At 42.0% G+C, this 25,707-nt stretch overlaps 1 protein-coding gene across 1 annotated transcript in view; it reads right to left on the bottom strand.

Moving 5' to 3' along the window:
* The window catches only part of LOC134586507 (24-hydroxycholesterol 7-alpha-hydroxylase), a 90,315-nt gene that overhangs the window by 32,737 nt on the left and 31,871 nt on the right, over positions 1 to 25,707 (bottom strand). Inside the window, exons 7-10 of the mRNA XM_063442054.1 lie at positions 21,020 to 21,110; positions 10,056 to 10,189; positions 8,513 to 8,608; positions 5,395 to 5,483 (exon numbers count right to left, since the gene is read on the bottom strand). Coding sequence (XP_063298124.1) covers positions 5,395 to 5,483; positions 8,513 to 8,608; positions 10,056 to 10,189; positions 21,020 to 21,110 — 410 coding nt within the window. The remainder of the gene's footprint in view (positions 1 to 5,394; positions 5,484 to 8,512; positions 8,609 to 10,055; positions 10,190 to 21,019; positions 21,111 to 25,707) is intronic.

The raw sequence follows: 25,707 nt of genomic DNA, 5'->3' as shown, positions 1-25,707 counted from the left end.
TGATGCCCCTAAAGATACAGTGAGCAATGGGTTATACTGTTTCACTGTAGGTTACAGTTTTAGACTTGGAGAGACCCTAAGAATCTGTAAATACGGGGTCCAAAAGAACAATATAAACTGCCAACAGCCTCACAGCCTGACCTGGATAGTTACCACCGCATTAAAACCTGCCAAATTCAAGCTTAAAAAAAATAAATAGAGGGACAGAAAACGTCACTAATGCTGTCTAGAAGAAAAAAAAGGGGGACAGTCACATTCTTGGATATGCACATTGAAAATGCAATTGGTATGTATGGAGACACATAGCATGGTACCAGAATCTTCTCACCACCATAAGGTACTTATAAACATAACCGGCTTACTGCAGAAGAGTTGGTGTTCAATCTTTTTTTTTTTTGTCAATTTTTATTTATAGCGTGCGAAAATGTAACAGAACGCTTGGTAAGCCATAACAGCTTCCACAAACATAAAGTTAACATGTATTATAACACAGTATTATGGCATTTCCTTAAGCCGCACTTTTTTTTTAATGATTTTTAGTATGCTTTGATATATATGTCGTTTATATGAGAGTGGCTGAGGTCATGTTATGTAAACGAGCTTTGTAGACATGTTTCAAACCTGTGTAAATTGATATAAACGCTAAACTGAGGGTGACTGCCCTGTTGCTTGGTCTCCACGAGTGGCCAGTAGGGTCAGCAGGATATTTAAAAGCATACCCATGAAGGTTACAAGCTTGTATCCACCCAGGTGGCCCACGTGCAGGTGCAGGCCAGTCCTGGTGACCGAGTGGATGGAGCGGTAAGAGAAAAAGAAAAATGATGTTTGAAAACCAACTTATTTACATTAAACATAAATTAAAAATAGCGATACATAGGGGAGTGTGGTCCGTGTAGTAGCTTCTGTTGCCTGTGGGTATGACCGAGAGGCTATAATGTCCCGCTTATAAGGCCCATGGGTTAGCTCCCAAAGTTTGACGTGCGTGTACTGAGAAGTCAGTCAGCCTAACGCTGTCTTGTGCTACCTGTTCGGGTCTATGTGTAAGTGGTGTTATATAATTCTCCAGCCAGGGTATGCTGTGGTAAGTGTGTGTCACCTAGGTATGTGGGTAATAGGCATGAGTAAAATTTGGTTAAAGAGAGTCATAGAGTTCAAACGTAGGCGAGTCAATTTTTACTCTATCCCTGCAGGCATGGTCTCCGTCATGGTGCAGTGGGGTCAGGTCCCAAGACCCTGTGTCAGCCGATTCTTCTTGCTCGGCAAGCTAAGAGCGGGCATCTGGAAGCCCTGAAATGTGGTCATAAGTCTTAGGTGGCGGGTGGCCTCTCCCCATCCCCAGGCCTCTTGTGAGGTCGACATTCTTTGTCCACAGACTCGGGGGCTCAGCGAGCTCGAGTCTTTCTCTGTATGGGCGCTGAGGAGGGTCCTGGTGGTTGTCTGCAGCCAGCGGCGGTTGACCCTCCGGTGGTGTGGCCGATGTCTTGGAAGGGTTCTCCTTGTGGCCTCTGACCTGGGTGGGTGCATGGTTTGGGTGTCGGGAGCTTGGCGTATCGCTGTGCCCGGGTTGTGCTTTTCCGCCCTGTGACCTCGATCTTCTCCCCTTTTCTGCCATGAGCAGGAGGGAGCTGTGTGAAGTGCTGCTCCAACTTTTCCCAGAAGTGAGTAAATATGTCGTCCAGACGCTGGTGCCATGGTTGAGAGGTTGCATGCATTGTAGTGTGCTTGGCAGCCGCCATTTTGCTGGGCTCAGTGTAGTCGGAGTGTGGTCTATAATGGGCCACAGGAGCTTGTGGCCACATGTGTGGCAGAACGGTAGGGACTGGGATATCCTCCACCGGTCCATAGAGGGGGGGGGGGGGAAGGCTCTTAGTAGAATCAGCCGAAGTTTGTGATGGCGGGAGAGCGGCCGTTTCCCCCGCGTCGCCCATGCATTTAGGCTGTAGGAGTTGTACGAGCTGAGACGGCTGTGGAATCCACTTGTGTGGTATTTCCATGGAGGTCGTTAGTTCCCCTGTCTTTTGCCGTTAAGGGTTTGCCGATTTCCAGCTTCTGGTCAGGTGAAAAGTAACACAATTTGCCATTTTTTGCAGGAGCTATTACAACCCTTGTCCGCTCTGTTCCGCGGTCAGGCCCCGCCCCCGGTGTTTGATCTTCTAACCAGTAAAATCAGCTGCTCAAAACGTATTATCACAAGAGAAAGGTAAGACCGCAGGGTCAAGGTCCTTGCACCATAACCACTTCAGCCAGCTGAATGCAATTACTTCAATCCAATGAGACTATAGCCTTTGGTGTACATGTATCGTGTAATCTACAAAATCATTGTTTTAGTAAAACTAGCTTAAGTAAAAATAAAAAAGAATTTTACAAAAGTAATGTAGTTTTAGCCTGCTTAAGGCCTTTCGAATACCAAAATATTGCGAATGATGTGGTAAACAACATTTTACTGAAATATTCTGTACTTCCAGCTGTCTTTATTTATTTTTTATGGCCAATATGTGATAATGATGTTATTCGCATCCAGCATCCAGATACTTGTCAGTATAAATTATTTCATATCAGCGTATTTTACATGATGTCTGTCAATTAAAGCCCATATTACACCTCGGGCTTACAATTACAATAACATTGATATGGCATAAGGTATGGCATAATCTTTCCTACCAACAGTTACTTTATCCTACGCATTGTCATTACCCACTATTTAAAACGCCTGACAATTTTGGTCATGCTCATTCATAGTTTAATCTTTATTTTATAAAAAATGTGTGCACTGTTATCGACATAACATGTTATGTACTGTTATTCACGGGTTCTCTGCAACTATTGTGGTTCAGAAAACCGAAATGTTATTTCATGCACTAACAAAAATAAAGAATTTATAAAAAAAAAAAAAGCCCATATTACACAAGGTTTGTAAAAGAGGAATTCTGGGGGGCAGAGCCTGGCACTGAACCGGACCGGACGCAATTTCTCCCAGCTCCGTGAATTCTAAAATCAATCTAAGTCTAATCTTAGCGCCTATCTACCATCCGACCCTGCCAACAACAGATACTGCCGGGGGACACCCCACAGAATCCCCTGATGCCCTTCCAATACTCCCCGAAATACCTTAAGGCGAAACGCAAGACCGGGGCCTACTGCAGGCCCACAGACCGCGGCCTCGAGTACCTCTGGAGCAGGGATCTTGCGGGAGACGCAGCGGAGTGGTGGTCGCCACATACAGCACCTGCCTATACATCCATGGGGCGCAGGAACCAGAAACCTACACCAGGTAATGCTCCAGAACAGAGGGATATCGGAGCTATGCTCCAGCGGCACACTCCAGCCAAGATGGCGGCCGCCGAAAATCACACTCCAGCAGGGGCTCCCCACACAGCTGCACCTCTCACACCTCAGACTCAGAGCCCACCGGAGGATATGCAGCAACAGCCCACAACCTCAGCAGGTACTACTGAGCCTGCAACCAAACAGGACCTCCAAATCCTATACACAATGCTGCAGGATATTCAAAGCCTCCTCACTACTGAACTGCCCATTCTAAAAACATCTATACAACAACTGACAGGCAGAATAGAGACAACTGAAGCAGGTATTAAAGAGCTACGCCAAGACACCTCTACCATGCAAGCATCTATACTCCACCTACAAGCAGCCCAACAGGCGCTCTCACTACAAGTACCGCCGCAACCACGTAAAGATAAGGGGCATACCGGCCACCGTCTCCCAGGAGGAACTACCACATTATGTGAGAAGGCTGCTGGCTTCGGTGCTGCCACCCGCTACCGCGAAAAAAATCACCATTGCTGGGCTATACCGCCTACCGACGCCCACCACAACCACTTCTACAACGCCCAGCGACGTCATACTCCGCTGCGCACTGCCACAGGATTTGAGGATGCGCAATTGTCCTTCTTCCAGGACTTATCCAAAGCCACACTTCAATGGTGAAAATCCATGAACCCGGTCACCACCCAACTGCGGGCAGCAGGAGTATCCTACAGGTGGGGAACGCCACGAACCCTCCTCGTCTCACACAAAGGGACCGTCCAAAAACTGAGCACTGGGACTGATATACCTGCATTCCTCGCAACACTGGACATACCGAATGCGACGACAGCCCCAGCGGGATTAAACCACGCCCACGGATGGGTCCCATCCAGTGTGGTACCATTTGTGCCAAGGACTGCAGCCGACCATCCGCCTGACACCTGACTGGCAGGGAAGCCACCGGCTCCAACCCAAACCCATTGGAGAGACTTACTGATCCAGCAGCCTTAGGCTGCAAAGTTGTTAAGTTGTAAAATTTTGATTTTGGTTCACAGTTACTGCCTTTTTTTTTCTTTTTCCGTTTATTAACGTAGACTCACTCATACGAGGACACAAACACCGACCTGGGTCCCCTAGGAATAGAGAGACCAGGCTCACTACATCATGACCAGGCACCCTCGAAACAGTACCACATAAGGCCCTAGTCCGGTTCCATAAAGCCACGTATAACTCACCACTGCACCGCAAACACCCCCCCCCCCCGCTACCCCCTTGGTTAGGGGTAACACCTCCACCGCACGGCTAAGCCATGCACGAAGGTAGCCATAGGTAGTCACCCCCGCCACAACGGAGAGCAGCACACACAATATAGGCACCCAATTGCAGGAAACCACACGATTTAACCCTAGACCTGTGCATGTTTCTAAACTTGCTCACACATAAGCGAACACGACCGACTTGTAAACCCCTACATTGCCTTAGGAACATGCACCTCATGAACCACCCTCCCGGGGCTTGAACAGACAACACCAATATACCATGTACCATACTCGCTAATAGCCCACTAGGGATCCACCCATGATAAACATAAACAAAAATGTGCATAATCACAATCACTATATATGTGTAACACGTACGATATCACACTGTTTATATTGCTAAAAATGTCAATTATACATCTCTGTAATGCAATGCACAACAAAAATAAAGAATTATAAAAAAAAAAAAAGAGGAATTCTAGAGCCTGAGGTCATGTGATCTGCTGTTATAACGTGTGGCTTCAGCAGGATTAGAACACGATTAGAACACGAGGAAACACTGGGAGGCGTGAATACTAGTGTTGTGTAAAAACTTGATAAAATAAATAATGGATACAATGCTGTCTTCTGTCACTGCTTCTACAGACAGACTTTGCTATACATGACAATGATATAAAGATATTTACAGATGAAATGTGTCCATTTTAAATGGCGGTACACTTTAATTCTGAAAAAGGTCTTTAACCCCTTAAGGACACATGACATGTGTGACATGTCATGATTCCCTTTTATTCCAGAAGTTTGGTCCTTAAGGGGTTAATCATGTTACAACTCCTTTAAAGAAATAATGTTTGGCTGATACACTGACCTTCCTGGACATTGATACTTTCCTCCGCCAAATGCTACAAAGCCATCCAAGAAAACATTCTTCTCCAAATTAGCTTTTTTCCAGCGTTCCTGTGGGAAGAATTTTTTTTTTTCCAGTGAGACTTTAAATAAATAAATCGGAGCTCTCTGTCTCCAGCAAGAAAAAAATAATAATAAAAGAAACATATTCAGCAAGCTAATCTGTACATGAAGAGTCCCTTCTTCTCACCCTGTTAGCCTTTATCATGTGCTATTGAAATGATTGCTTGAAACAAAAATTGTGACCTCAAGGCAGTTTTTACCGGGGAGCGGGGTTACTTATCGTTTTGTTTTTAATGTAACTTCACAATGCTAACATTTATCATTCCTGTTGCAAGTTTATTTGTTGTAGTTTATATTGAAATGAAATAATTATTCCCAGCATCATAACCAATACCGTCTGCTGTAGTGGATATGATGTGGAGAGATAACCTGCTGCTGTTCTCCAATAAGAGGGCACATTTTAGTAATGGTATACCACTTAACTGGGTCTGTCTGGACGCCAAGCCTCCAGACATGATTGCCGACCAGCAACAGAGTTCTGCAGAGCTTCAGAAGGCGATCCGGACACTCATTCACTGGCTAACCGCTCTGAGCCAATAAATTAACTTCTGTACAAAGAAATGATCATAGAATGGACATTAGCCAGACCAAAACTCTTGTTCGGGCTGACTAATGACATTCTAATGATGCAGTAATGTAAAATATTTCTGTATGTGCTGCGTTTCACACTGCAGCGTGGATACTTCAAAACACAGAAGTGGTCATGGTGCCTGGAGTAACCCGTGGAGTATTTAAATATCTTACTGAGAATTATTTAAAAGGGCAGTAAAAGATATATATTTTTAAAATGTATCATTATAAAGGCTGCATGAAAAACATTTCTTAATTTGACAAATCCTTAACATTCTCAAGTGAACACATGTAGTATTTACTACAATATTCAGGAGGAAAAAAAACATTTTTTGTCCTAGCATCTAAATGCACTCATATTTTACAATCTTGCCTTTCAATCTTGCGTTCAATGTTGGAGGTGATACAAACAATTAATTTATTAATATTTATAGAGGTGCGTATTGCCACTGGAATATGCAAATGCATTAAACAAAATTTTTGCCACCAATCATAAAATTGTAGGAATTAAAAAAGCAAATTGTAATATTTAGGCAAAAATAGCCAATTTTTTTAATTTTGGAAAAAGTGTCCAATTCAGCAATGTCCACAAATGACCTATTTACCATTTTGCAATTTGGTGTCACTACAAATTAAAGGTTATTGAATGAATCCTGTTGTATTAGTTTAAGCTGTATAATAGTGAACAAGTAACTCGCTGATATTAAGTATCATATACAAATCTCACAATAAATAAATAAATAAAATAAAGGATTTGATTTCATTACAGATATTTCAGAATTTTTCCATTCATTTAAAATGGATCCATCACCCTCACCCAACATCTGTTTCTGTACAAAGACATTTCTATCTGTCAGTTAAAAATACATTTTAATGATCATTTTTATAATTCCAAACTTGCAGAAGAAAACAATAACCAATTATATCAAACAAAGGAAACACTACAGTCACTTAGAGAAAATTATTAGAACAAAAAAATCTAAGCTTGCACGATATTATGAGCAAACCCGTGATTGACAGTCGGGTTCACGTGAAGTGCAGCACAGTTTTTTGAGAAATAGTTTGTGCTGACCACATGGATAAGTGAATAGGCCGAAGGACAGTTTGAAAGCTACATGGACTCTTCTGATGTTTTTGAAAAAAACAAGTTTAAGATTACTTATCATTTACTCATACAAATGCCCGAGGGAACAGTGATGAGACATCCTGGCAACTTCAGCTGCCAGCGGTGAAAGATGATGGTGCCAAGGACGAAAACTTAACCTGATTTGCACCTCTCCTGCCTCTAGCTGCTGACAGCCAATGGACATGTTATCGGATAAGTTATTTGCAAAAAATGTAGTTCCTACAAGTTTCACCAGAAACTACCGTTGCAATTGTACAACTGCTTATACCTGGGTTGCTCCCAGGTTCGGATTGTCATCACTCAGTGATAGTCTCAGAGCCTGAGACTTTAGAACCTCTTCGTGAGATCTCAATCACACGTATAAAAACAACCTTTACTTATACAGCTTATTTAGTGTTACATTACAGCGGCTCTGTCACTGAAAATAAAGTTTATCAAATCTCTTTCTATATAGTTTGTTGTGCCTGAATCTCTTTATTTTCTCAGCCACTATACATGAGGAAACTGGACTACTTTCACTTCTGTATAGCAGTTAAGTTGATAAAACTTGACAATGGGCAGAGCTTAAAGGACCACTATAGGCACCCAGACCACTTCAGTCTGGGTGCCAGGTACCTCTAGTGTTAACCCTGCAGCTGTAACACTAGGGTTAATCCAGCCTCTAGTGGCTGTCTCATTGACAGCCGAAAGAGGCGCTTCCGCGCTCCTCACTGTGAAAATCACAGTGAGACGACGCTGACGTCCATAGGAAAGTATTGAGAAATGCTTTCCTATGGACTGTTTGAATGCGCGAGTGGCTCTTGCCGCGCATGCGCATTTGGCGCTGACGTCGGCAGAGGGAGGAGAGTTCCCCAGCACAGAGGGAGCCCGGTGCTGGAGAAAGGTAAGTGTTTAACCCCTTCAGCCCAGCGGGATAGGGACCCTGAGAGTGGGGGGGGGGACCTAAAGACCCTATAGTGCCAGTTTGTTTTCCTTTCACTATAGTGGTCCTTTAAAGCAAGGTTCTGTTTCAGATGCCAATCAAATGTATCCACAATCCATCAGTAAAATCAATTGCAGACATCATGGACAGGGGAGAACAAAATGGTATTGAAGTCTGGCACAAGGAAGAAAGGATAAGAAATGTAAATAGAGGCAAGGAAGGAGTATACTCTTAAAGATACAGGGGGCATAAGGAAAAGAAAATCAAAAGAAGAAAACTAATTGACAGAGGCGGTTTAAACAAATTTCAGGTGATAAAGACACTTTCAAAATAATGGACAACAAGCAGGATTCAGTGTGTTTGAAAACTTGATTTTTGTCATATATCTTTAAAACTTACTGGCCTAAATGCTTCCGGCTCGGGAAACTTCTTCGGATCTCTGTGAAGCCAATATGGGGACAACATCAACATGTCCCCTGGAGGAATCTGGAAATTCTAGAGTTGGAAGTACAAGAATTAAAAAAAAAGAAATATTATTGCGTGTGTACATACAAACATTTCACATGTCAAAAAAAAAAAACAGCCAAACAACACATCACTGTTTGGTAGAACCTCTGAATCTATGAGCACAGAGATGCACGTCTGGTGTGAGGTCTGTGGAGGCACTGGAGGAGCTGAAAACACTGGTCTAACATCTGTGAGTGAGCTAACAGAAGGAGGATGAAAATCTTCCTGGCTGTTTGAAAGACATAGTGCTGATTTTTTAAATAAAATCCTAGAATAGGATACTCCTCAACCATAAAACGCTTCAGCAAGCGGAAATGGCTGTGGAGTGGTCCTATGTTTAAACTAGGTGGCTTGGCGTCTTGGTCAGTTTGATGTATGCTACTATCACTTGCAAAAAAAAGGGTAATTTAGTGTACTTGGTACTGTTTTAGTTCCTAACCATATTTCCCACAATGCTCAGCAAGACGAAAGGCTATGAGTTAAAACAGGGGTAGGCAGACGTATTCCAACTTCTAGGGACTACATCTCCCTTGATGCTTTGCCAGAACTACAGCTGTACGAGTATTAAGGGAGATGGAGTCCACAACACATGGAATGCCAAAGTTTGCATATCCCTGAGTCAGAGCATTGGTTCTCAACCTTTTTGTACCAAAGCTCACCTGTTTTATTGTTTGCTGTTTTTTTTAATTCAGAGGCAGCTTACAAATATCACATTTAATCACAGTCATAATATAGTTATGCAACATGTATAGCACAAACTTGTCAAATTAGTACTAGAGTCAATTTATTTTCCATATCAGTTATTTGAAGTGATCATGGTGGTAGGAGTCTGGATGTGAAGTGTTTCTGCATTAAACAATGCACATCCAGAGATATCGCTAATTGTGTGCTGGGGGTAGTTGCACGCACAGCACACGTTTTGGGCTGCCCAATGTCAATTCTGTGCATATTTATTGGCTGTTGTCAGCATGCAGTGCACACTGCTGTCAGACATTAAATTCTTCTCCACCTGCAAAAATAAGCAAACTCTCCCTCCCAATCACCCTCCGTGTGGGCGCTCCCTCCATTTCAGGACTCTTTCCTAACCCTCCATGGCCAGAGCATGAGCATACGCTCTGAGCCAGAAATGGGACCCTGGTTGGCCCAGTGACATGAGGAGCTTCAAGTTTATTGCAATTGAGGATGGGAGGACCTCCTCAATAGTGTCCAGTAGGGAATTTTACACAGAAATGGTTCCCTACTCCAGGTGGTTATGTAACTCTTTAAATTTGAAATTCTCTTTGAATTCTAACTTTATTAAATAACATTGAATGTGGATTGGGGCACATTTTGTGAAATTCATTGGTTTAGTTAAGAAGAAGATGTTTAAAGTAGATAACCAAAACAGTTAATGAAACAAATTGAAAAACAATAAGTAGATGTGAATGTAACATACGTAGATTTCCAGTGGTTCTATCACTTTCCTTGTGATTGCCCCCGGGGATCGCAGCCGTATTGCCTCCAGTATGCAATGTTTAATGAACGGAAGTTTCCTCAAATCAGCTTCTGTTATAGATAACGTTTTCTTACCTAGGAAAAAACCAAAAAAAAACAAAGTGAAAACGCAATGAAATTAAGTTCAACTCCATAAGAGGATTCCTTGTGTACATAGCTGCCTATATTCTGACACACAGCACAGAAGGAAACTGGGTTTTGGACGGTCCAAGTAATTCTATAGCGTGCACACGCTATACAAGTTCCCATCTACACCAACAGACTTGTTCATGGCTTCAAAGGAATCTGAGCCATGGCCGTGCACATGTATGATATCTCCACTCACAAAACTATGCATGAAACCGTGAGTAAGCAGACAATTATGGTGATTAAGCTGCTATTAGATAGGGCAGTAGTTCCGTACATGTTAGGAAAAAAAAAATTAGAACTGCTCTCAGACAAAGAACTGGTACCAGGACTCACAATGTTACCACTGTAGAGATTCAGGTCTCATGTGTAGCAAAATTGGAAGAAAAAAAAATTGAAACAAAGAAACAAACTTTATTAGATGGCAATGATGTACAGTAGTGACACAAAAGATAAAAATGAACCGCAGATAAACACTCTTAATTGTGATAGTGTTACACACAGTGAAAAACAAAAGTGATTAAAAAGGGAACCAATTGCTTTCAAGGATGTACATAAGGTAGTGAAAACACTAGATGTAATATTTAATAGCTTGGAGGTAGATTGTATCACGAAATGATTGTAACCAAAAGTTATCCACCTGGCTGTTTGATACAAAGACAGTTTTGCCAGGTTAAACAGTGTCACTTAATAGTATCTGTTTCTATATGAAATCTAGGCTATATTTGGTGCACTATCAATTTGTTGAGGAAATAAAACATACTTATATGTAGACATTATATAGAAAAATTAGATGCTACTTGGATTATATCAAGTTCCATTGTATTTTCTGGGTATTAATATGTAAAGACCATCCATATTATTTATTTTTAAAGTATTTTACCAGGATACATTGAGATTTCTCTCGTTTTCAAGTATGTCCTGGGTCAGCAGAGTTAATCACAACCGTACAACCGTACACTGTTGCAATCCATAATGAATGCGGTGGCGAGGCTCATTTTCCTGTCCGCTCGCACCTCCCACGCCTCCCCGCTCTGTCAGTCCCTGCATTGGCTCTCAGTTAGATAAAGGGCTCAATTTAAAATTCTGGTGCTTGCTTACAAGTCCCTACATAATGCTGATCCAACCTACCTATCCTCCCTAATACACAAGTATGTCCCGTCAAGGCCCCTACGCTCTGCCAAAGACCTACGCCTATCCGTACTCCCACCTCTAACGCTCACCTCCAAGACTTTTCCAGGGCTGCGCCTCTTCTGTGGAACTCCCCTCCCTCCTCTGTAAGAATTTCACCCAGTCTCCACTCATTCAAAAAATCAGTGAAAACTCACTTCTTCAAGAAAGCATATCAATTAAACTGTTAGCAGGTTTTCATCCCCCACCTCCCATGACTCCTCTCCTGCAATGGTCAAAAATTACCTATTAAGCCCGCCCTTAGCGAATACCTTTCTAACATCTTACTTCGTACCCCTACTTTTACCCTTTGTGTCACTATACCCCACTCCCTCTTGAATGTAAGCTCATTGAGCAGGGCCCTCAACCTCTCTGTTCCTGTACGTCGAGTTGTCTGGTTACAATTAAATGTCTTTTAGTCCATCCTTTGTACAGCGCTACGGAATCTGATGGCACTATATAAATAATAAAATAATAATAATTGTCCACAGCCAACCCAGGGGACAATTCATTAATGTGTGCAGCACTGCCCCAGGAAGCACCTCTAGTAGCCATCTGAGGAGTGACCAGTGAAGTTATCACTAGGCTGTAATGTAAACACTGCATTTTCTCTGAAACAAGCACTGTTTACAGCAAAAAGCCTGAAGGGAGTGATTATACTCATTAGAACAAATTCAATAAGCTGTAGTTGTTCTGGTGACTAAAGTGTCCTTTTAATAGTAAATATATGTATCAGGGTAACTATGTCTAATAGAACTATGCCTTACGGGAGACCATCAGACAATTTCAGTTAATCCTGATTGTGCCTGGGAGAAATCCTTAAAGTTCTGATTAAAAATAAAATATTTGGTTTTCATTCTTAGGAAAAAGCAATGTATTTTTGGCATTCAAGTCTGATATATATTTTTGATTAATGAAAATGTTATTTCATTTCTTATAGTGTCACAGTTCCTGTCCTGTGCAGTGCACCACGTGGCCTTGGTAAATACCACGGGAAAAGGTGGAATTGCCTACTACACACTATCTCCTGCAATCGAGATGCAGCCTCGAAACTCCGAAAGAATTCCAAGGAATGAGTTACCCACCCAAATAGTTCTCCAATAGACACTATATGGAAATGCAGTTCATTACTAGAAACGTGTACGATAGCTTAGTAGGTTAGCACACCTCCTCTAGAGCTACGAAAGTGGCACGAAGGACACAGAATTGAATCCAGCCTAATGCAGTCTGTCAGCTACATTAGTATCAAATCTCCTGAGTATTTGCTATATTATGTGATTTGATTCTTTCCCCACCAAGTAGTGCAATGTGCTTTATAAGCACAGAATTAACCAGTCCGGTTTTTAGGATAAACAAGATTTACAAATCCTGGGCTTGAAGAACAATTAACCCCTTCACTACCAAACTGTTTGCAAAAATAATTTAAAAATCCGAGTATTTTTAGGGTCCTGGGAAGTAATGTTTAGATGCATCAGAAAACATAAGCAGCACTTTATTTAATGAAAACGATCATTTTGGTTGAACAGAACAAATGAAATAAAAACATAAAAATCACGTACTAAATAATGAAATTACAGATAAGAAAATAGTGCAGCTGACAGTTGTGTGTGTGTGTAGAATGTAAAAGGATCTGCTGCTAATGTCTTGGTGCCAATTACCAGAGGTCTTGTGTAGTCCATGCCTTGATGCATCAGTGCTGTTTTGGCAGCCCAAGGGAGACCTACATGATATTAAGCAGCTGGTTTTAATGTTGTGGCTGATCAGTGTACAGTGTACTCACAGTGTGTGTTTTGATGTCTGTACTGGTACCTCTGTGGGTGTGTCTAGCATTGTGTAACTGGCTATGTACCCTGGCAATTGTGCATACGAGAGTGCCTGCATGAAGAAGTGCCTGTATTGTGTACATATCACCAGTCATTGCAGGTTATGCTGCGAGCTCTCCCGAAGCAGGAAGTAATTCCACCATCACGCTCAATTAAATGTCTATAGCAATGCTGAGCTTATCAAATAAAGCAGTGCTTTGTAGAGAACTATCAAGACACACACACACAGAGGATCTCTAATTATATATATATATATATTAGTAGCTAGTGCTATTTAATGTGCCTCAGTTTTATTATAAAAACAATAATTGTCCAATGTAACACAAATATTAAGGAGTGAAGAGTTTCTTTTTTTAAAAGCACGTATGCCAAGTTTCTCTCCAAGTTTCAATGTGCGTGCGTCAGGTGTAAGTGAGACCTGTGTGTCATTTCAACGGTTAAAAATGGTTTGCATAGTGCAAAGGGTAAACATGTTTAGCTAAATGCAGACATTTACCTAAAATAACAAGCATCCCAGGTATTATTTTCCTAAGACTTTCAAGGCGTTAACACGGCAACTGTCTGCCGATGATGCAAATATAAATCCTCTATGATATAATGGAATTTCACTGCCATTTCTGAGATTCCTGAAACACATTCACTTTTGCCATGACAGTCACATTGTGAACTATGTGCAAACCCGACTAAGCATGATCACCACCTAGTGGCATTACAGTAAAGTACAATTCATTACATTCCAGTCTTGAGTGTTCTCTACATCCAAACATATATTTTTTAACACTACTGAGGGAGACACGTCATGTCACGTTTTTCCTTTTACCTAAAGATGTGGTCCAGTCACCAGCAGACTAATCAATGAGGGACATTGTGATTTTGGAGAACATTTTATTCTGCCCTGATCTACTGTCAAGTAATACTGAATGTTCTAGTCTGACAAATCTGCCTCCCTTGGCAAACTCATCAGCTCCTTTGGCTTCCAATATCATTTCTACATTTCCCTCTAGACTAGTGTCTCTGACTGCCTCTCTGCTATTTCTTACTGGATGGCTACCCACTTCCTTAAAGGTATACTCCAGGCACCCAGACCACTTCTGCCCATTGGAGTGGTCTGGGTGCCAACTCCCACTACCCATAACCCTGCAAGTGTAATTATTGCAGGGTTAAAGGGACTCTCCAGTGCCAGGAAAACAATCTGTTTTCCTGGCACTGCAGGTCCCCTCTAGCTCCCACCTCCCATCTCCGGTTGCTGAAGGGGTGAAAAACCCTTCAGTCACTTACCAGAGGCAGCGACATGTCCCACATCGGACTTAACCCTGCAAGGTAATTACTGCAGTTTATGAAAACTGCAATAATTACAGGTGCAGGGTTAAGGGTAGTGGGAGTTGGCACCCAGACCACTCCAATGGGCAGAAGTGGTCTGGGTGCCTGGAGTGTCCCTTTAAGTCCTCCTCTAGTGGCTGTCTATCAGCCGTGTTCTTTTTTTTTTCACAAAAACATATCAATCAAACTGTTAATGGCTCCCAACTGATTCATCTCCTGCAACTGTAATAATAAAAAAAATAAAGTATTTTGTGAATACTACACACATACTATACCAATATACTTCCCTTACCTTTTGTGTCACTTTACCCCGTTCCCTCTAGCATGTAAGCTCTTTGAGCAGGGCCCCCAGCCGCTCTGTTTCTGTGCATCAAACTTGTGTGGTTAGTTACATGTTCGTTAGTCCACCCATTGTAAAGCGCTACGCAATTACCCGCAGTGATTCACAGCTTGCAGATGCTAAAGAGAGACCGACAGGGTCTCCCTGCAATGCCCACAAGCGAATTGTGATTGTTGCTGGGCTTTAACTGCCAACCAGCACCCATCACAGTGTAATCAGCTGGAAAGCAGGGTTTAGTTCCGCATTGCAGTCAGTAGATGGCAGAAAGATACAGCTGTACAGTTTTAGCCAAGACACCCCTTTGCTGATATCAGTACTTATATTAGCAGAGGATTTCTTTGGGGTATGTTGTGTAGGGTAAGGGTAAGGTAAGGGTCAATGCTGTTTAAATGTTAGGGATATTGTTAAAGCGGCACTGTCATGCCGAACTTACCTTTCCTCAATATCTTCCTCTTCTCCCCCTCTCTCAGGATCTGTTCTTCTTTTCTTCCTGTCTTCTTTAGTTTTATTTAAAATCATAAGACAAAGTAGGGACTCTTTGCCTTATGGAGGTTTCCTCCACTTAACCAGCTTTGACCAGCGGAGAAGCAAAGTGTGCTTCATTTCCGCTGGTCAGAGCAATTTTCCCACAATTCTTACCTTTCCTCTGTGATCTCGCGATGATTCCTGTCATTTTAGACGAAACTGCCGAATTGCGTTCTAACTGAATGAGAACAGTATGCTCGTTTGTTTTAGAACTCAATTTGGCACTTTGTTTGTGTCGGAATTTCATTCGAATGAATGAAACTCCGATTCAATTTGTGCCGCGCCTGCATCTTGCAGCCGCTTAGTAGATAGCTCCCTGATACCGTGGGAATTAGGGAGTTATCTACTAAAAGGCTGAAAGACCTAAATTGGTCTTTCAGCCAAATTTACTAATACTAAGTAAAGATTACTTAATATTAGTAAATTATGCCCCTACTCGCTATACCGCGAGTAGGGGCATGTCTATTAAACAGTGAGCAGCCTGTGGCAAAAAAAATTGGTAAAATAAGGGGGAAGACCTATTGACCCCCCCTAGCCCCCACTCCTGAGCGGTGGGTGGGGGCCATAAATTACAATAGGGGGGAACCTACTGTCCTCCCCCCCACGGCCCCCACCCCTGGGCGGCGGGTGGGGGCCATAATGATAATGAGGGGGGGGATGGGACCTACTGTCCTCCCCCCCACCCCTGGGCAGCGGGTGGGGGCCATAATTATAATGAGGGGGGAACCTACTGTCCTCCCCCCCCCCCCCGCGGCCCTGGGCGGCAGGTAGGGGCACTAAGTCAAAAGTACTAAAGTAAAATAAGGGGGGAAACCTATTGTCCCCCCTCCCGGCCCCCACCCCTGCGCGGTGGGTGGAGGCCATACAAATAATGAGGGGGGGACCTACTGTCCTCCCCCCGGCCCCCACCCCTGCGCGGTGGGTGGGGCCATAATGATAATGAGGGGGGGGGGATGGGACCTACTGTCCTCCCCTCCACCCCTGGGCGGCAGGTGGGGGCCATAATGATAATGAGGGGGGGGGGCTACTGTCCTCCCCCTCTCTGGCCCCCACCCCTGGACGGTGACCATAGTGATGATAATGAGGGGGGGGGACCTACAGTCCTCCCCCCCGGGCAGCGGGCGGGGCCATAATGATAATGAGGGGGGACCTACTGTCCTCCCCCTCTCCGGCCCCCACCCCGGGGCGGCAGGTGGGGGCCATAATGATAATGAGGGGGGGGGGGACCTACTGTCCTCCCCCCCCCGCGGCCCTGGGCGGGGGCACTAAGTCAAATTCTCCCCCCCCCCTCTCCATCAAAGGTGACTAGGAGTCCCCAAGCCCCTAGTCACTCACCCCCCCCCCACCCAAATAAAAAGGCCCCTACCTACCTCCCTCACCCTAAAAAATAGTGAGGGGGGAAGAAAATTACTAACCTGTAAAGTAAAATTAAACTTACCATTCGACGTCTTCTTTTTTTCTAAAATCTTAATTTTTCTGCCCCAAAAAAAGGCCAAATAAAAAAACCATCATACCCGTCGAACTTAAAATAAAAGAAAAAACCCGAGCGCCAAAAACATTTAAAACGACGAAAAAGAAAAAACCTGAGCGCAAAAAAATTATCCATCTTCACCCATGGAGGGCTCCGGGCAGACTAATCTCCGCAGGGCGGAGGAAGGCTTATAAACCCTTGCCCTGCCCTGCAATTAGGCTAAGAACACTCTGATTGGTGGGATTAAGCCAATCTGAGTGCTCTTTGGCATTTTACACTGTGTAAGAATTTTCCCATGCTGGGTGAGGGCCGGGGGGGGGGGGGGGAGGATAGTAGGTCCCTGCCCCCCCCCATTGTAATTTATGGCCCCCACCCGCTGCTCAGGGGTGGGGGCCGGGCGGAGGACAATAGGTCCGCCCCCCCTTATTGTTATTTAGGGCCCCCATCCACTGTGCAGGGGTGGGGGCCGGATAGTAGGGTGTTTTTTTTTACAGTGAGCAGCCACAGGAAGCCACTCGCAGTATAGCGAGTAGGGGCATTCGGGAGATTTAATCCTTTATGCTAATATGGGGGTCATATTGACCCCCATAGAGTGAGGGAGGACATGGGGGGCTTAGGAAGTGGCGGGGAGCACTGCTTCCTGCCGCTTCTATCTTTACATATTACAAGGAGGGAGCTGCGTGCTGGTAGCTCCCTCCTTGTAATAAACTTAGCGAACAAACGAACACTGATACACTGTTTGTTTGTTCGTCTGATTTTTCTATTCATTCATTCATTCATTCGTCTGTCTGACAAATGAATGAATAGATGAAATTCCCGTTCGCATGCCCAAGTGTCTTACTGGGCATGTGCGGGAATCTCACAGTCTATCTAGTGTGGGCAGATGACGCGTCCCACAGGGACTTCCTCTACCCACACAAAGATGGCGGCGCCCTGAATAAAGATCGGGGCAGAAAATAAAGAAAAAAATAGGTAATATGGGGGGCTTAGGGACATTTGGGGGAGACTAAGGGGTCAATTGGATGTAGTGGAGGCGGGACTTAAAAACGGGATTCGGCATGACAATGCCGCTTTAATGCTAGGGGCAAGGATAGCATAGTCGGGAAGAGGAGGGTTAGGGGTTAACTTAGAGTGTTCCAAAATCATTACCCAAATCCACATAGATGCATAAAAGGAACACGCAGAGTGATGGTGGTTTCTTTAAGTGAAAGCATGGCACATTATGTTTACATTCAACGTGATTTTTCTATAACCTTTTCAATACATTGAAATCTTATATAATGGTCAGTGGTGTATTTTGGATTTGTGCTGCCCTATGCACGACTAAATTTGGGCACCGCCAAAATCTACATTTGACCCCCCAATTTGTGTCAATGCCACTTTTTTGACTGACTATTATTGCACTATTTGGAAGCAGAGGGGAGGCTGACATTTGTTGAAAACTTGCAAGCATTAAATCAATGGCCAGTGGCTTCCGGCAATGAAAATCTTTCCTTTACATGCTTATAATCATTGCTAATGCAAAGGTGAGGGACACTTTATGGACTACATTTGATTCTGCAAAATACATGAGAGTAAAAACATCTATATTCTATAAGTAAATAGTTAGGACCACTAGTTAATTAGGTAATCCATGCTCTATTTCCACAGTAAGAATAAGTTTAAATTAACCTTCTCTTGGATACATTATATAGACAATGAAACATCTAAATAAATTACACTGCCACACAGGTTAAAAAATATTTTTAATATACAAGATGAATAAAAGGTTTAATATTTAAAAAAAAATCAGCACCATTTATATTTATTTAAAAAAAATAAAATAAAAAAAACAAACAGTCGCAAATAAAAAGCATCCTCCACCAACAACGAAAAATAATTCTAATGTTAACATACCAAATATAAGCCTAACAATCATACATATAATTACCAATATGGATACCACACTCTCCTGGATGGGGTGCAACCAGGCCTGAGGTTGGCCAGTCCTCACAATGTGATTTGCAAAAATGTAATGATGGTCCAGACACTCAAGTTCAAGCCACAGAACAGATTTATTGGAACAAAATAGACACAACGTTTCGGCCCACAACAGGGCCTTTGTCAAGCTTTTTAATTGCTACTTAAACAATACCAGGCAGTCTTGTAACCATCGCTCCTATGGAATTCTACACAAACTGACAAATATGTTTTAGAACATAAAAATTAGACCGGAATCAAAAGTAAAACCCAAGCAGAGAGTTTGGGGTGGGTCAAGGTAATGGGTGTCTCATTGACCTGCAGTTAGATAGATGGAGGAGGAATATTTGAGAGGAAAGAGAAGAGAAGGTCAGTTTTAAAAAGACTGACTTTTAGAGAATGGGAAGGCAGTCAGCTATATAGAGACAGAGAACTAGCGATGCGTTGCAGGAGAGGAGGAAAGGCAAATCTGACTTTTGTAACATGCAGATGGTACTGAAATCCAAATGAGCGGATTACATTCACAAGAAATCACAAAATAATGTAAACAAAAGTCACTTGTTGAAATTTTAATTGGATTTTACCATGTGTTGTGTCACATCCACTTAGAGATATACCGAGCTGTAACCACCAGATGGCACAATATCTAATTGAGTTTCTTTATTTGGTTATATGTGGTCAGCTTCAGTTTGGTGTACTTACACCACAGCCTACAGCTGACTGATGCAGATACACTGCATTGCTCAGATAAAATAAACGGATGTGGGGGCATGGAGCTATATAATACAGGAATTCTGGGTAATTGTCAAATTAGTGGCAAATGTAAGGTCGAAGCAGAAAAGCTGGATAGATACCCCATTTGAAGAATTCTTCAAAATGTTGGCCATTAGTCTACTGGCAATGCCCTTCTCAATTTTAGACCATCACAGGTTTAGTGGATTGTACTGTGTATGTTAACTATATAGTGTTTACAATTCATTTAATAAATCTAATTAATTTCTATAAAAATACCAGACTTGCTTGCATGTGTTGATGTGAGTGGACATAGATATTGCTGTGAGCCAGAGACCGAGACAGATGTACCTGTGAGACATTCAAACACAAACAAACAATGAAACAAATAAATATATGTTTTGGTCAGCTTTTTAAGCATTTTTGTAAAATAAAAATTCAATGATACAAACCTTATGTTTACTTCCTTATGTTTACTTCCCAAGAGTTGCAAGGCCTTTGATTTCTTTAATCCTTGGCGCAGGACACTGGATCATCATCGGGAAGATAGGAGAAAATGAGTAACGGGGACACTGGTGAAGAATGTCACATGATGCTGGGACTTGAATGGAATGAATGGACTGACCATCTAATTGTAGGACTGTTCTGCAAGATCTCAGCAAAAGATGCAGCTGAAGGTGTCAGCTGGTAGTAAGCGTCCACTTTACTCCTTCCACCATAGATTTGCCATGCAGCTCCCGAGACAAGTCAGAAATTACTAATGGAGGTGGTGATGGTGTGTGGTTCTTGGTCCATAAGATCAGATGTCAAAAGCTCACGCCAGCTTTTGACATTGCCGGCACTTTGAAAATAATTGCCCAGGTTTGAAAAGTCAACTCAAATTTTCTGATTACCTTAATGTGCATCAACTTCATCCCATGCCCAGTATGTCCATCTAAAGTTGGTTTAACCTCATGGGGTAATACATCGCACCACTTCTGTCTGGTGTGCCAATGCCAACCACTCTACACAATGTACCAATAGCCTACATTTGAAATTTATTATTATTATTAGTAAACCACAAACAAATTCCGCAGCACTTTAAGAGGTGGGTTTTGGAATTTGGTGGACTTATGCTCATTTTCAACTTTACCAACACACAATTCTACAACTCGAGCTAAAGACATAAGAAATTAAACTACACTTTAGCATTGGTGGCAACCCATTGCTCATCACAAGAACTTTAAGTGCAACAGAATATAATTTTATGTAGAGAAAAAGCAGTCAGTGAAATAAAATATATACGGTATCTCTATCCATCCATCCACAGTGATAGAAGACACACGGAACAGACAGACAGCCCATGCAGAGACTAATCCACAGAATGAAAAATATTTTTGTTAGATAGTTTACACAGGTTAAAATTACTCCATATCTACCCACCAAAATCATTAATTTACCTGCTTCACCAAACACAGAAGAGATTTCGTCCATTGCATGTTTGTATATTACAGGACTGGAAATAATGAAGGCGAGTGTCCAAAATGTTATCTGTAAAAGAAGGGAGAAAAATAGGATACAAATAGAATAAATGGATAAAGTAAAATGCAAAACATAACCATATATTATACAAACAGACTATGGTTATGCACTGTATAGATTTCCTCCATCCCAATGTCAAATTTCAATTACCGTAAAACCTTGTTTGCTGAATATATCCTTTCTTTCAAAAGATCACTTTTGTGTTACATTTCCTTATATTGCAATATGCTGGCAGTATTCTCTATTCTACTGTTCTTGGAAAATTAAGAAGTTACAAATAACCTCGGAATTAAACGTTTGAGGACTACATTATCCATTAGAGGGACACTATAGTCACCTGAACAACTTTAGCTTAATGAAGCAGTTTTGGTGTATAGAACATGCCCCTGTAGCCTCACTGCTCAATCCTCTGCCATTTAGGAGTTAAATCCCTTTGTTTATGAACCCTAGTCACACCTCCCTGCATGTGACTTGCACAGCCTGCCATAAACACTTCCTGTAAAGAGAGCCCTATTTAGGCTTTCTTTATTGCAAGTTCTGTTTAATTAAGATTTTCTTATCCCCTGCTATGTTAATAGCTTGCTAGACCCTGCAAGAGCCTCCTGTATGTGATTAAAGTTCAATTTAGAGATTGAGATGCAATTATTTAAGGTAAATTACATCTGTTTGAAAGTGAAACCAGTTTTTTTTTCCATGCATGCTCTGTCAATCATAGCCAGGGGAGGTGTGGCTAGGGCTGCATAAACAGAAACAAAGTGATTTAACTCCTAAATGACAGTGAATTGAGCAATTGAGCAATTGCAGGGGAATGATCTATACACTAAAACTAATTTATTTAGCTAAAGTAATTTAGATGACTATAGTGTTCCTTTAGGAGATCATGTTACGGATCACTCATCATATTAGATTTTGTCCACATACATTAAGCATCATACAGAACACAAGGTAACAAGCACACTGAATAGATATAAAGGAAAAAAAATCAATGCACTTGTTCTCCTCACTGGTGTGAATAAGGCAAGAGATGAGAGGTACAATCCATATACCACTTACAACCTTATTTATTGCCAAACTCTAGACCTGTATAAACTTCCTGGACATAATATTTTATTTTTGAGTTTGGACAAGGATCATTACATAATATCGTACATCGAGACAACAATATGAGGTATATACAGTTTCAATCATAAAATCACAGTAGAGACCATTTATCTATGCTTTTGATTCCTGTATGTTTGTCCATCCTAAAAATACATACAGATTATGGGAATAATTTACTTTTCATGTCTCTGTTGATTACCATCTTCCCTCCATTAATGACTATTCCATAGGACCCATCTTGATGTTTTTTCTTAATACAGGGTTTTAAGGAAAACGTTAAACGTATAACTTAAATAAAACTAGCTTGACAGGTTACAGCGCTGTTCAGTGTTTATTAAATTCTTCATTGTTACTACTCAGAGCGTGGAACAGGATTTCTTATCAAGTAACTATATGGGTATATACCCCGTTATTACTTCAATGTTACCAGAGCTTAAATATGTTTTTTCTGTTACAACCTTTAGTCTAGTTGTCATGCTTGGCTAGACTGCCCCCCATTTATTTTTTACATTTTGAAAGATATTATGTCCTTCAATTCGTCCTACTCCCCCTTCTGTTCCCCCTCACCCCTTTGAGTTCTCCTTGTTCTAGTATTTTTTGTGTGAGGTATTTCCCCTGGGTGTCTCTTTAGCTTTTGCATGTGGTATGTTACCAGTCGCCCCCTTCATCTGTTCTCTATCCCCTGAGTGTTCAGAGAACACTCCCAGCATATGTGTTGTAGGGAACCCTTTTCTGTTTGGCATCTCCAGCAAAGTGGCGATATGGAGTTGTTCATATTATGTCAGTTTTCTGGTGTAATGGACCACCTAGTGAGCAGTTTCAGGTTTGCTTCCAGTAGTGGGGTATTAATGTGGGAATGGAAGGTCCTTTGAAATATGAAAAAACATTGCTGTTCTGTCAATGATTTTGGAAGAGTTTTGTCCAATATTATAGTGTCTCGGTAGAGCGGATGGACTTAATATTTTGAAGTTTCCATCCTTAACCTCCTACGAGTGCCTATTCAAGGGTCAAGGGCTTTAAATAAAATATATATATATATATAGTCTCTTTATTGGAACATTTACAGGCTGCCTAAGCCATTATCAACAGGCTTGGGAGATAGACTTGCAATGCTGCATTATGGAGAAAGAATGGTCAGTGAGAAGGTGACAACCTGTGTATTAATCCCAGATTAACCCAGTCAGGCTCAGTAACATATCCTCTGTGAGCTCCAATTAAAAGCAAGGTGTTCCATGCCTGTTGCTTTTAAATGAAGACACCATTTTTTGGCACGAGATCTTTGAGTTTCTTAACGGCCTTTAATTGCCCAATATTAAGCTGGATCCTTCCTTTGCTCTCTTAAACGGTAAACTCTACTATACTTTATATATGATCCCTGGATTGTATCATCCTCCCTAATCTCATAATTTTATTTCAACCCCCGTGCCAGTAAAGATTATTACAATGGTTTCCCAAGTGCGTTTGAATGATATTTCTACAAGTTAGATTTTACTTTGTTTAACAGACTACGTATATTGTTACACATTTTAGACTGTATTAACCCGCAGTTAACACAGTAACAAATATCTTTGTGTTAATTTCCAGTGCATCTGCTTCTTAAGTAAAACAAAAATATAAAAAAAAAAAAAAATTAATAAAGTGGAAATTCTACGTGCTCCATAACATCTTTCTGATGCGAAACTAGGCTGGGGCAAAAGGTTATTCATTTCGGTCCCATACATATCTATCACTTTAAATAAATCTCAGCGGTAAAACTGTTCCCTTAGAAATGCATAAGATTTTGTATGACATGAGAATGCTGTACAATTTGTGATTATTATTCATGTAGCTCCACTGATAGTTTTCTATGAGACTGTGTGCACAGCAGCTGAGAGCAGTCTCATTCGTGGAAAACCATGACTGATGCTACCTCATAAGCAAAGAAGAACCAAATCAGATTAGGATGGATAAAAACACCAGGACCAAGATTTCTCCCGTAGTGCAACTGCAAATCAGCTCTGTATAGGTGATCCAGTCTATTTTATGTGATACTGAATGCCTATCACAGTTCGTAAACAGTAAGTCACCAGACTAGCAGACGCACACATGGGTTTTGAACGTTTTGTGATTTAGTCACATTTTGTAGTTAAACATACAGGGAGTGCAGAATTATTAGGCAAGTTGTATTTTTGAGGATTAATTTTATTATTGAACAACAACCATGTTCTCAATTGTAACGGACCGTTTCAGCATATGAGGGGTTAAAATCCGTTTAGGCGATAATCCCCTTTTCTCAGAAAGGCACAGCTACTGCAGAACATCAGAACTCACGAACTGGATATAGGTGAATAAGGTAGCACTCCAGCTGGAACCTCACAAATAGCTGCTAGCAGATGAATAGGAAAAGCAGACATCAGCTTACACTCCTAGCAGTCAAATCTCCAACAGCATACAGTGAATCCCCCCAAGAACGAGACAAGGCTCCGTGTTGAAGGTCAAGCAGTGGTCTGAGGTGCTGGGGCACCCAGCCTGGTTTTTATTACATGAATACACATACAGGCCACACCCAGGGGGAGGCATAAAATAACCGATGACATAGATGTTACATCCCACACATCCCCTCCCCTTAGTGTGACACATAATCCCATTATGCATACAGTTCAAAATATACTTTTACACAACTTTCATAACTTTAAAACCATACATCACATTCACACAAAATTACATATCCACAATCAATCCATTCAGGGGAACAACATATTAAAAAATGGCATGGATCAGACCAGGGGTTCAAAAGTTAGTAAAGTATCTTTTAAAACCCCTATCTTTCCAGCTCAGACCGTTTTTTTACAGAGCCTTCTCTGTGCTGGAGAAGTAATTCAATTATCTCCAGCACAGAGACAGACTCCATTGAGCACATGGGAGCACAAAGACAGTAAAACACTTTAAAATACATAAAGTTACTTTTTATACATAACACACAGACATTTCACATATCCCAAGATAGCTGGGATCTGAGCGCACAAAACTACCGAATAGCGCGCAGATCCTATTCACACAGTACAATTGCCATGGAGCTAAAGTCTTTCCCATAGTCTTTCATTATATGAATAGGCTCCATGGTATAGCTATCTGGGGTATCACATTCCCATAAAGTCTGGTCCATAGTCCAAAGGCAGCAGGCGGGCAACCAGGCTCCTCCAATACAATGTGGCGAGATTGGTTTCATCACATCTCTCCCCCTTTCCAAAAAGACTAACAAGGTACCTGACCTCCTGCCGGTCAGTGCCCTTGTTAGTCCAGCAACCCACCCACAAGGTAGAAAAAACAGTACAGCCCACCCACAATAAATGGTTACTACACCTGGGTAGAGGAGAATCTTGTCCATGTCCAGGTGCCTCACCACGGCTGTGTAGGGGACTGGTAGGCTGCCTTGGTGGGTTGCTGAGTGGGCAGAGACCAGCGGTACTCTGTCCTGGTGCCAGTACTACCACCGGAGTAGTCTGGTTGGAGCCTGGTTGCTGGA

This window comes from Pelobates fuscus, chromosome 2 (assembly GCF_036172605.1).
Source record: "Pelobates fuscus isolate aPelFus1 chromosome 2, aPelFus1.pri, whole genome shotgun sequence".
Taxonomy (NCBI): Eukaryota; Metazoa; Chordata; class Amphibia; order Anura; family Pelobatidae; genus Pelobates; species Pelobates fuscus.
The sequence above is the reverse complement of the archived record's forward strand: the minus strand, read 5'-3'. Positions and strand labels throughout refer to the sequence as shown.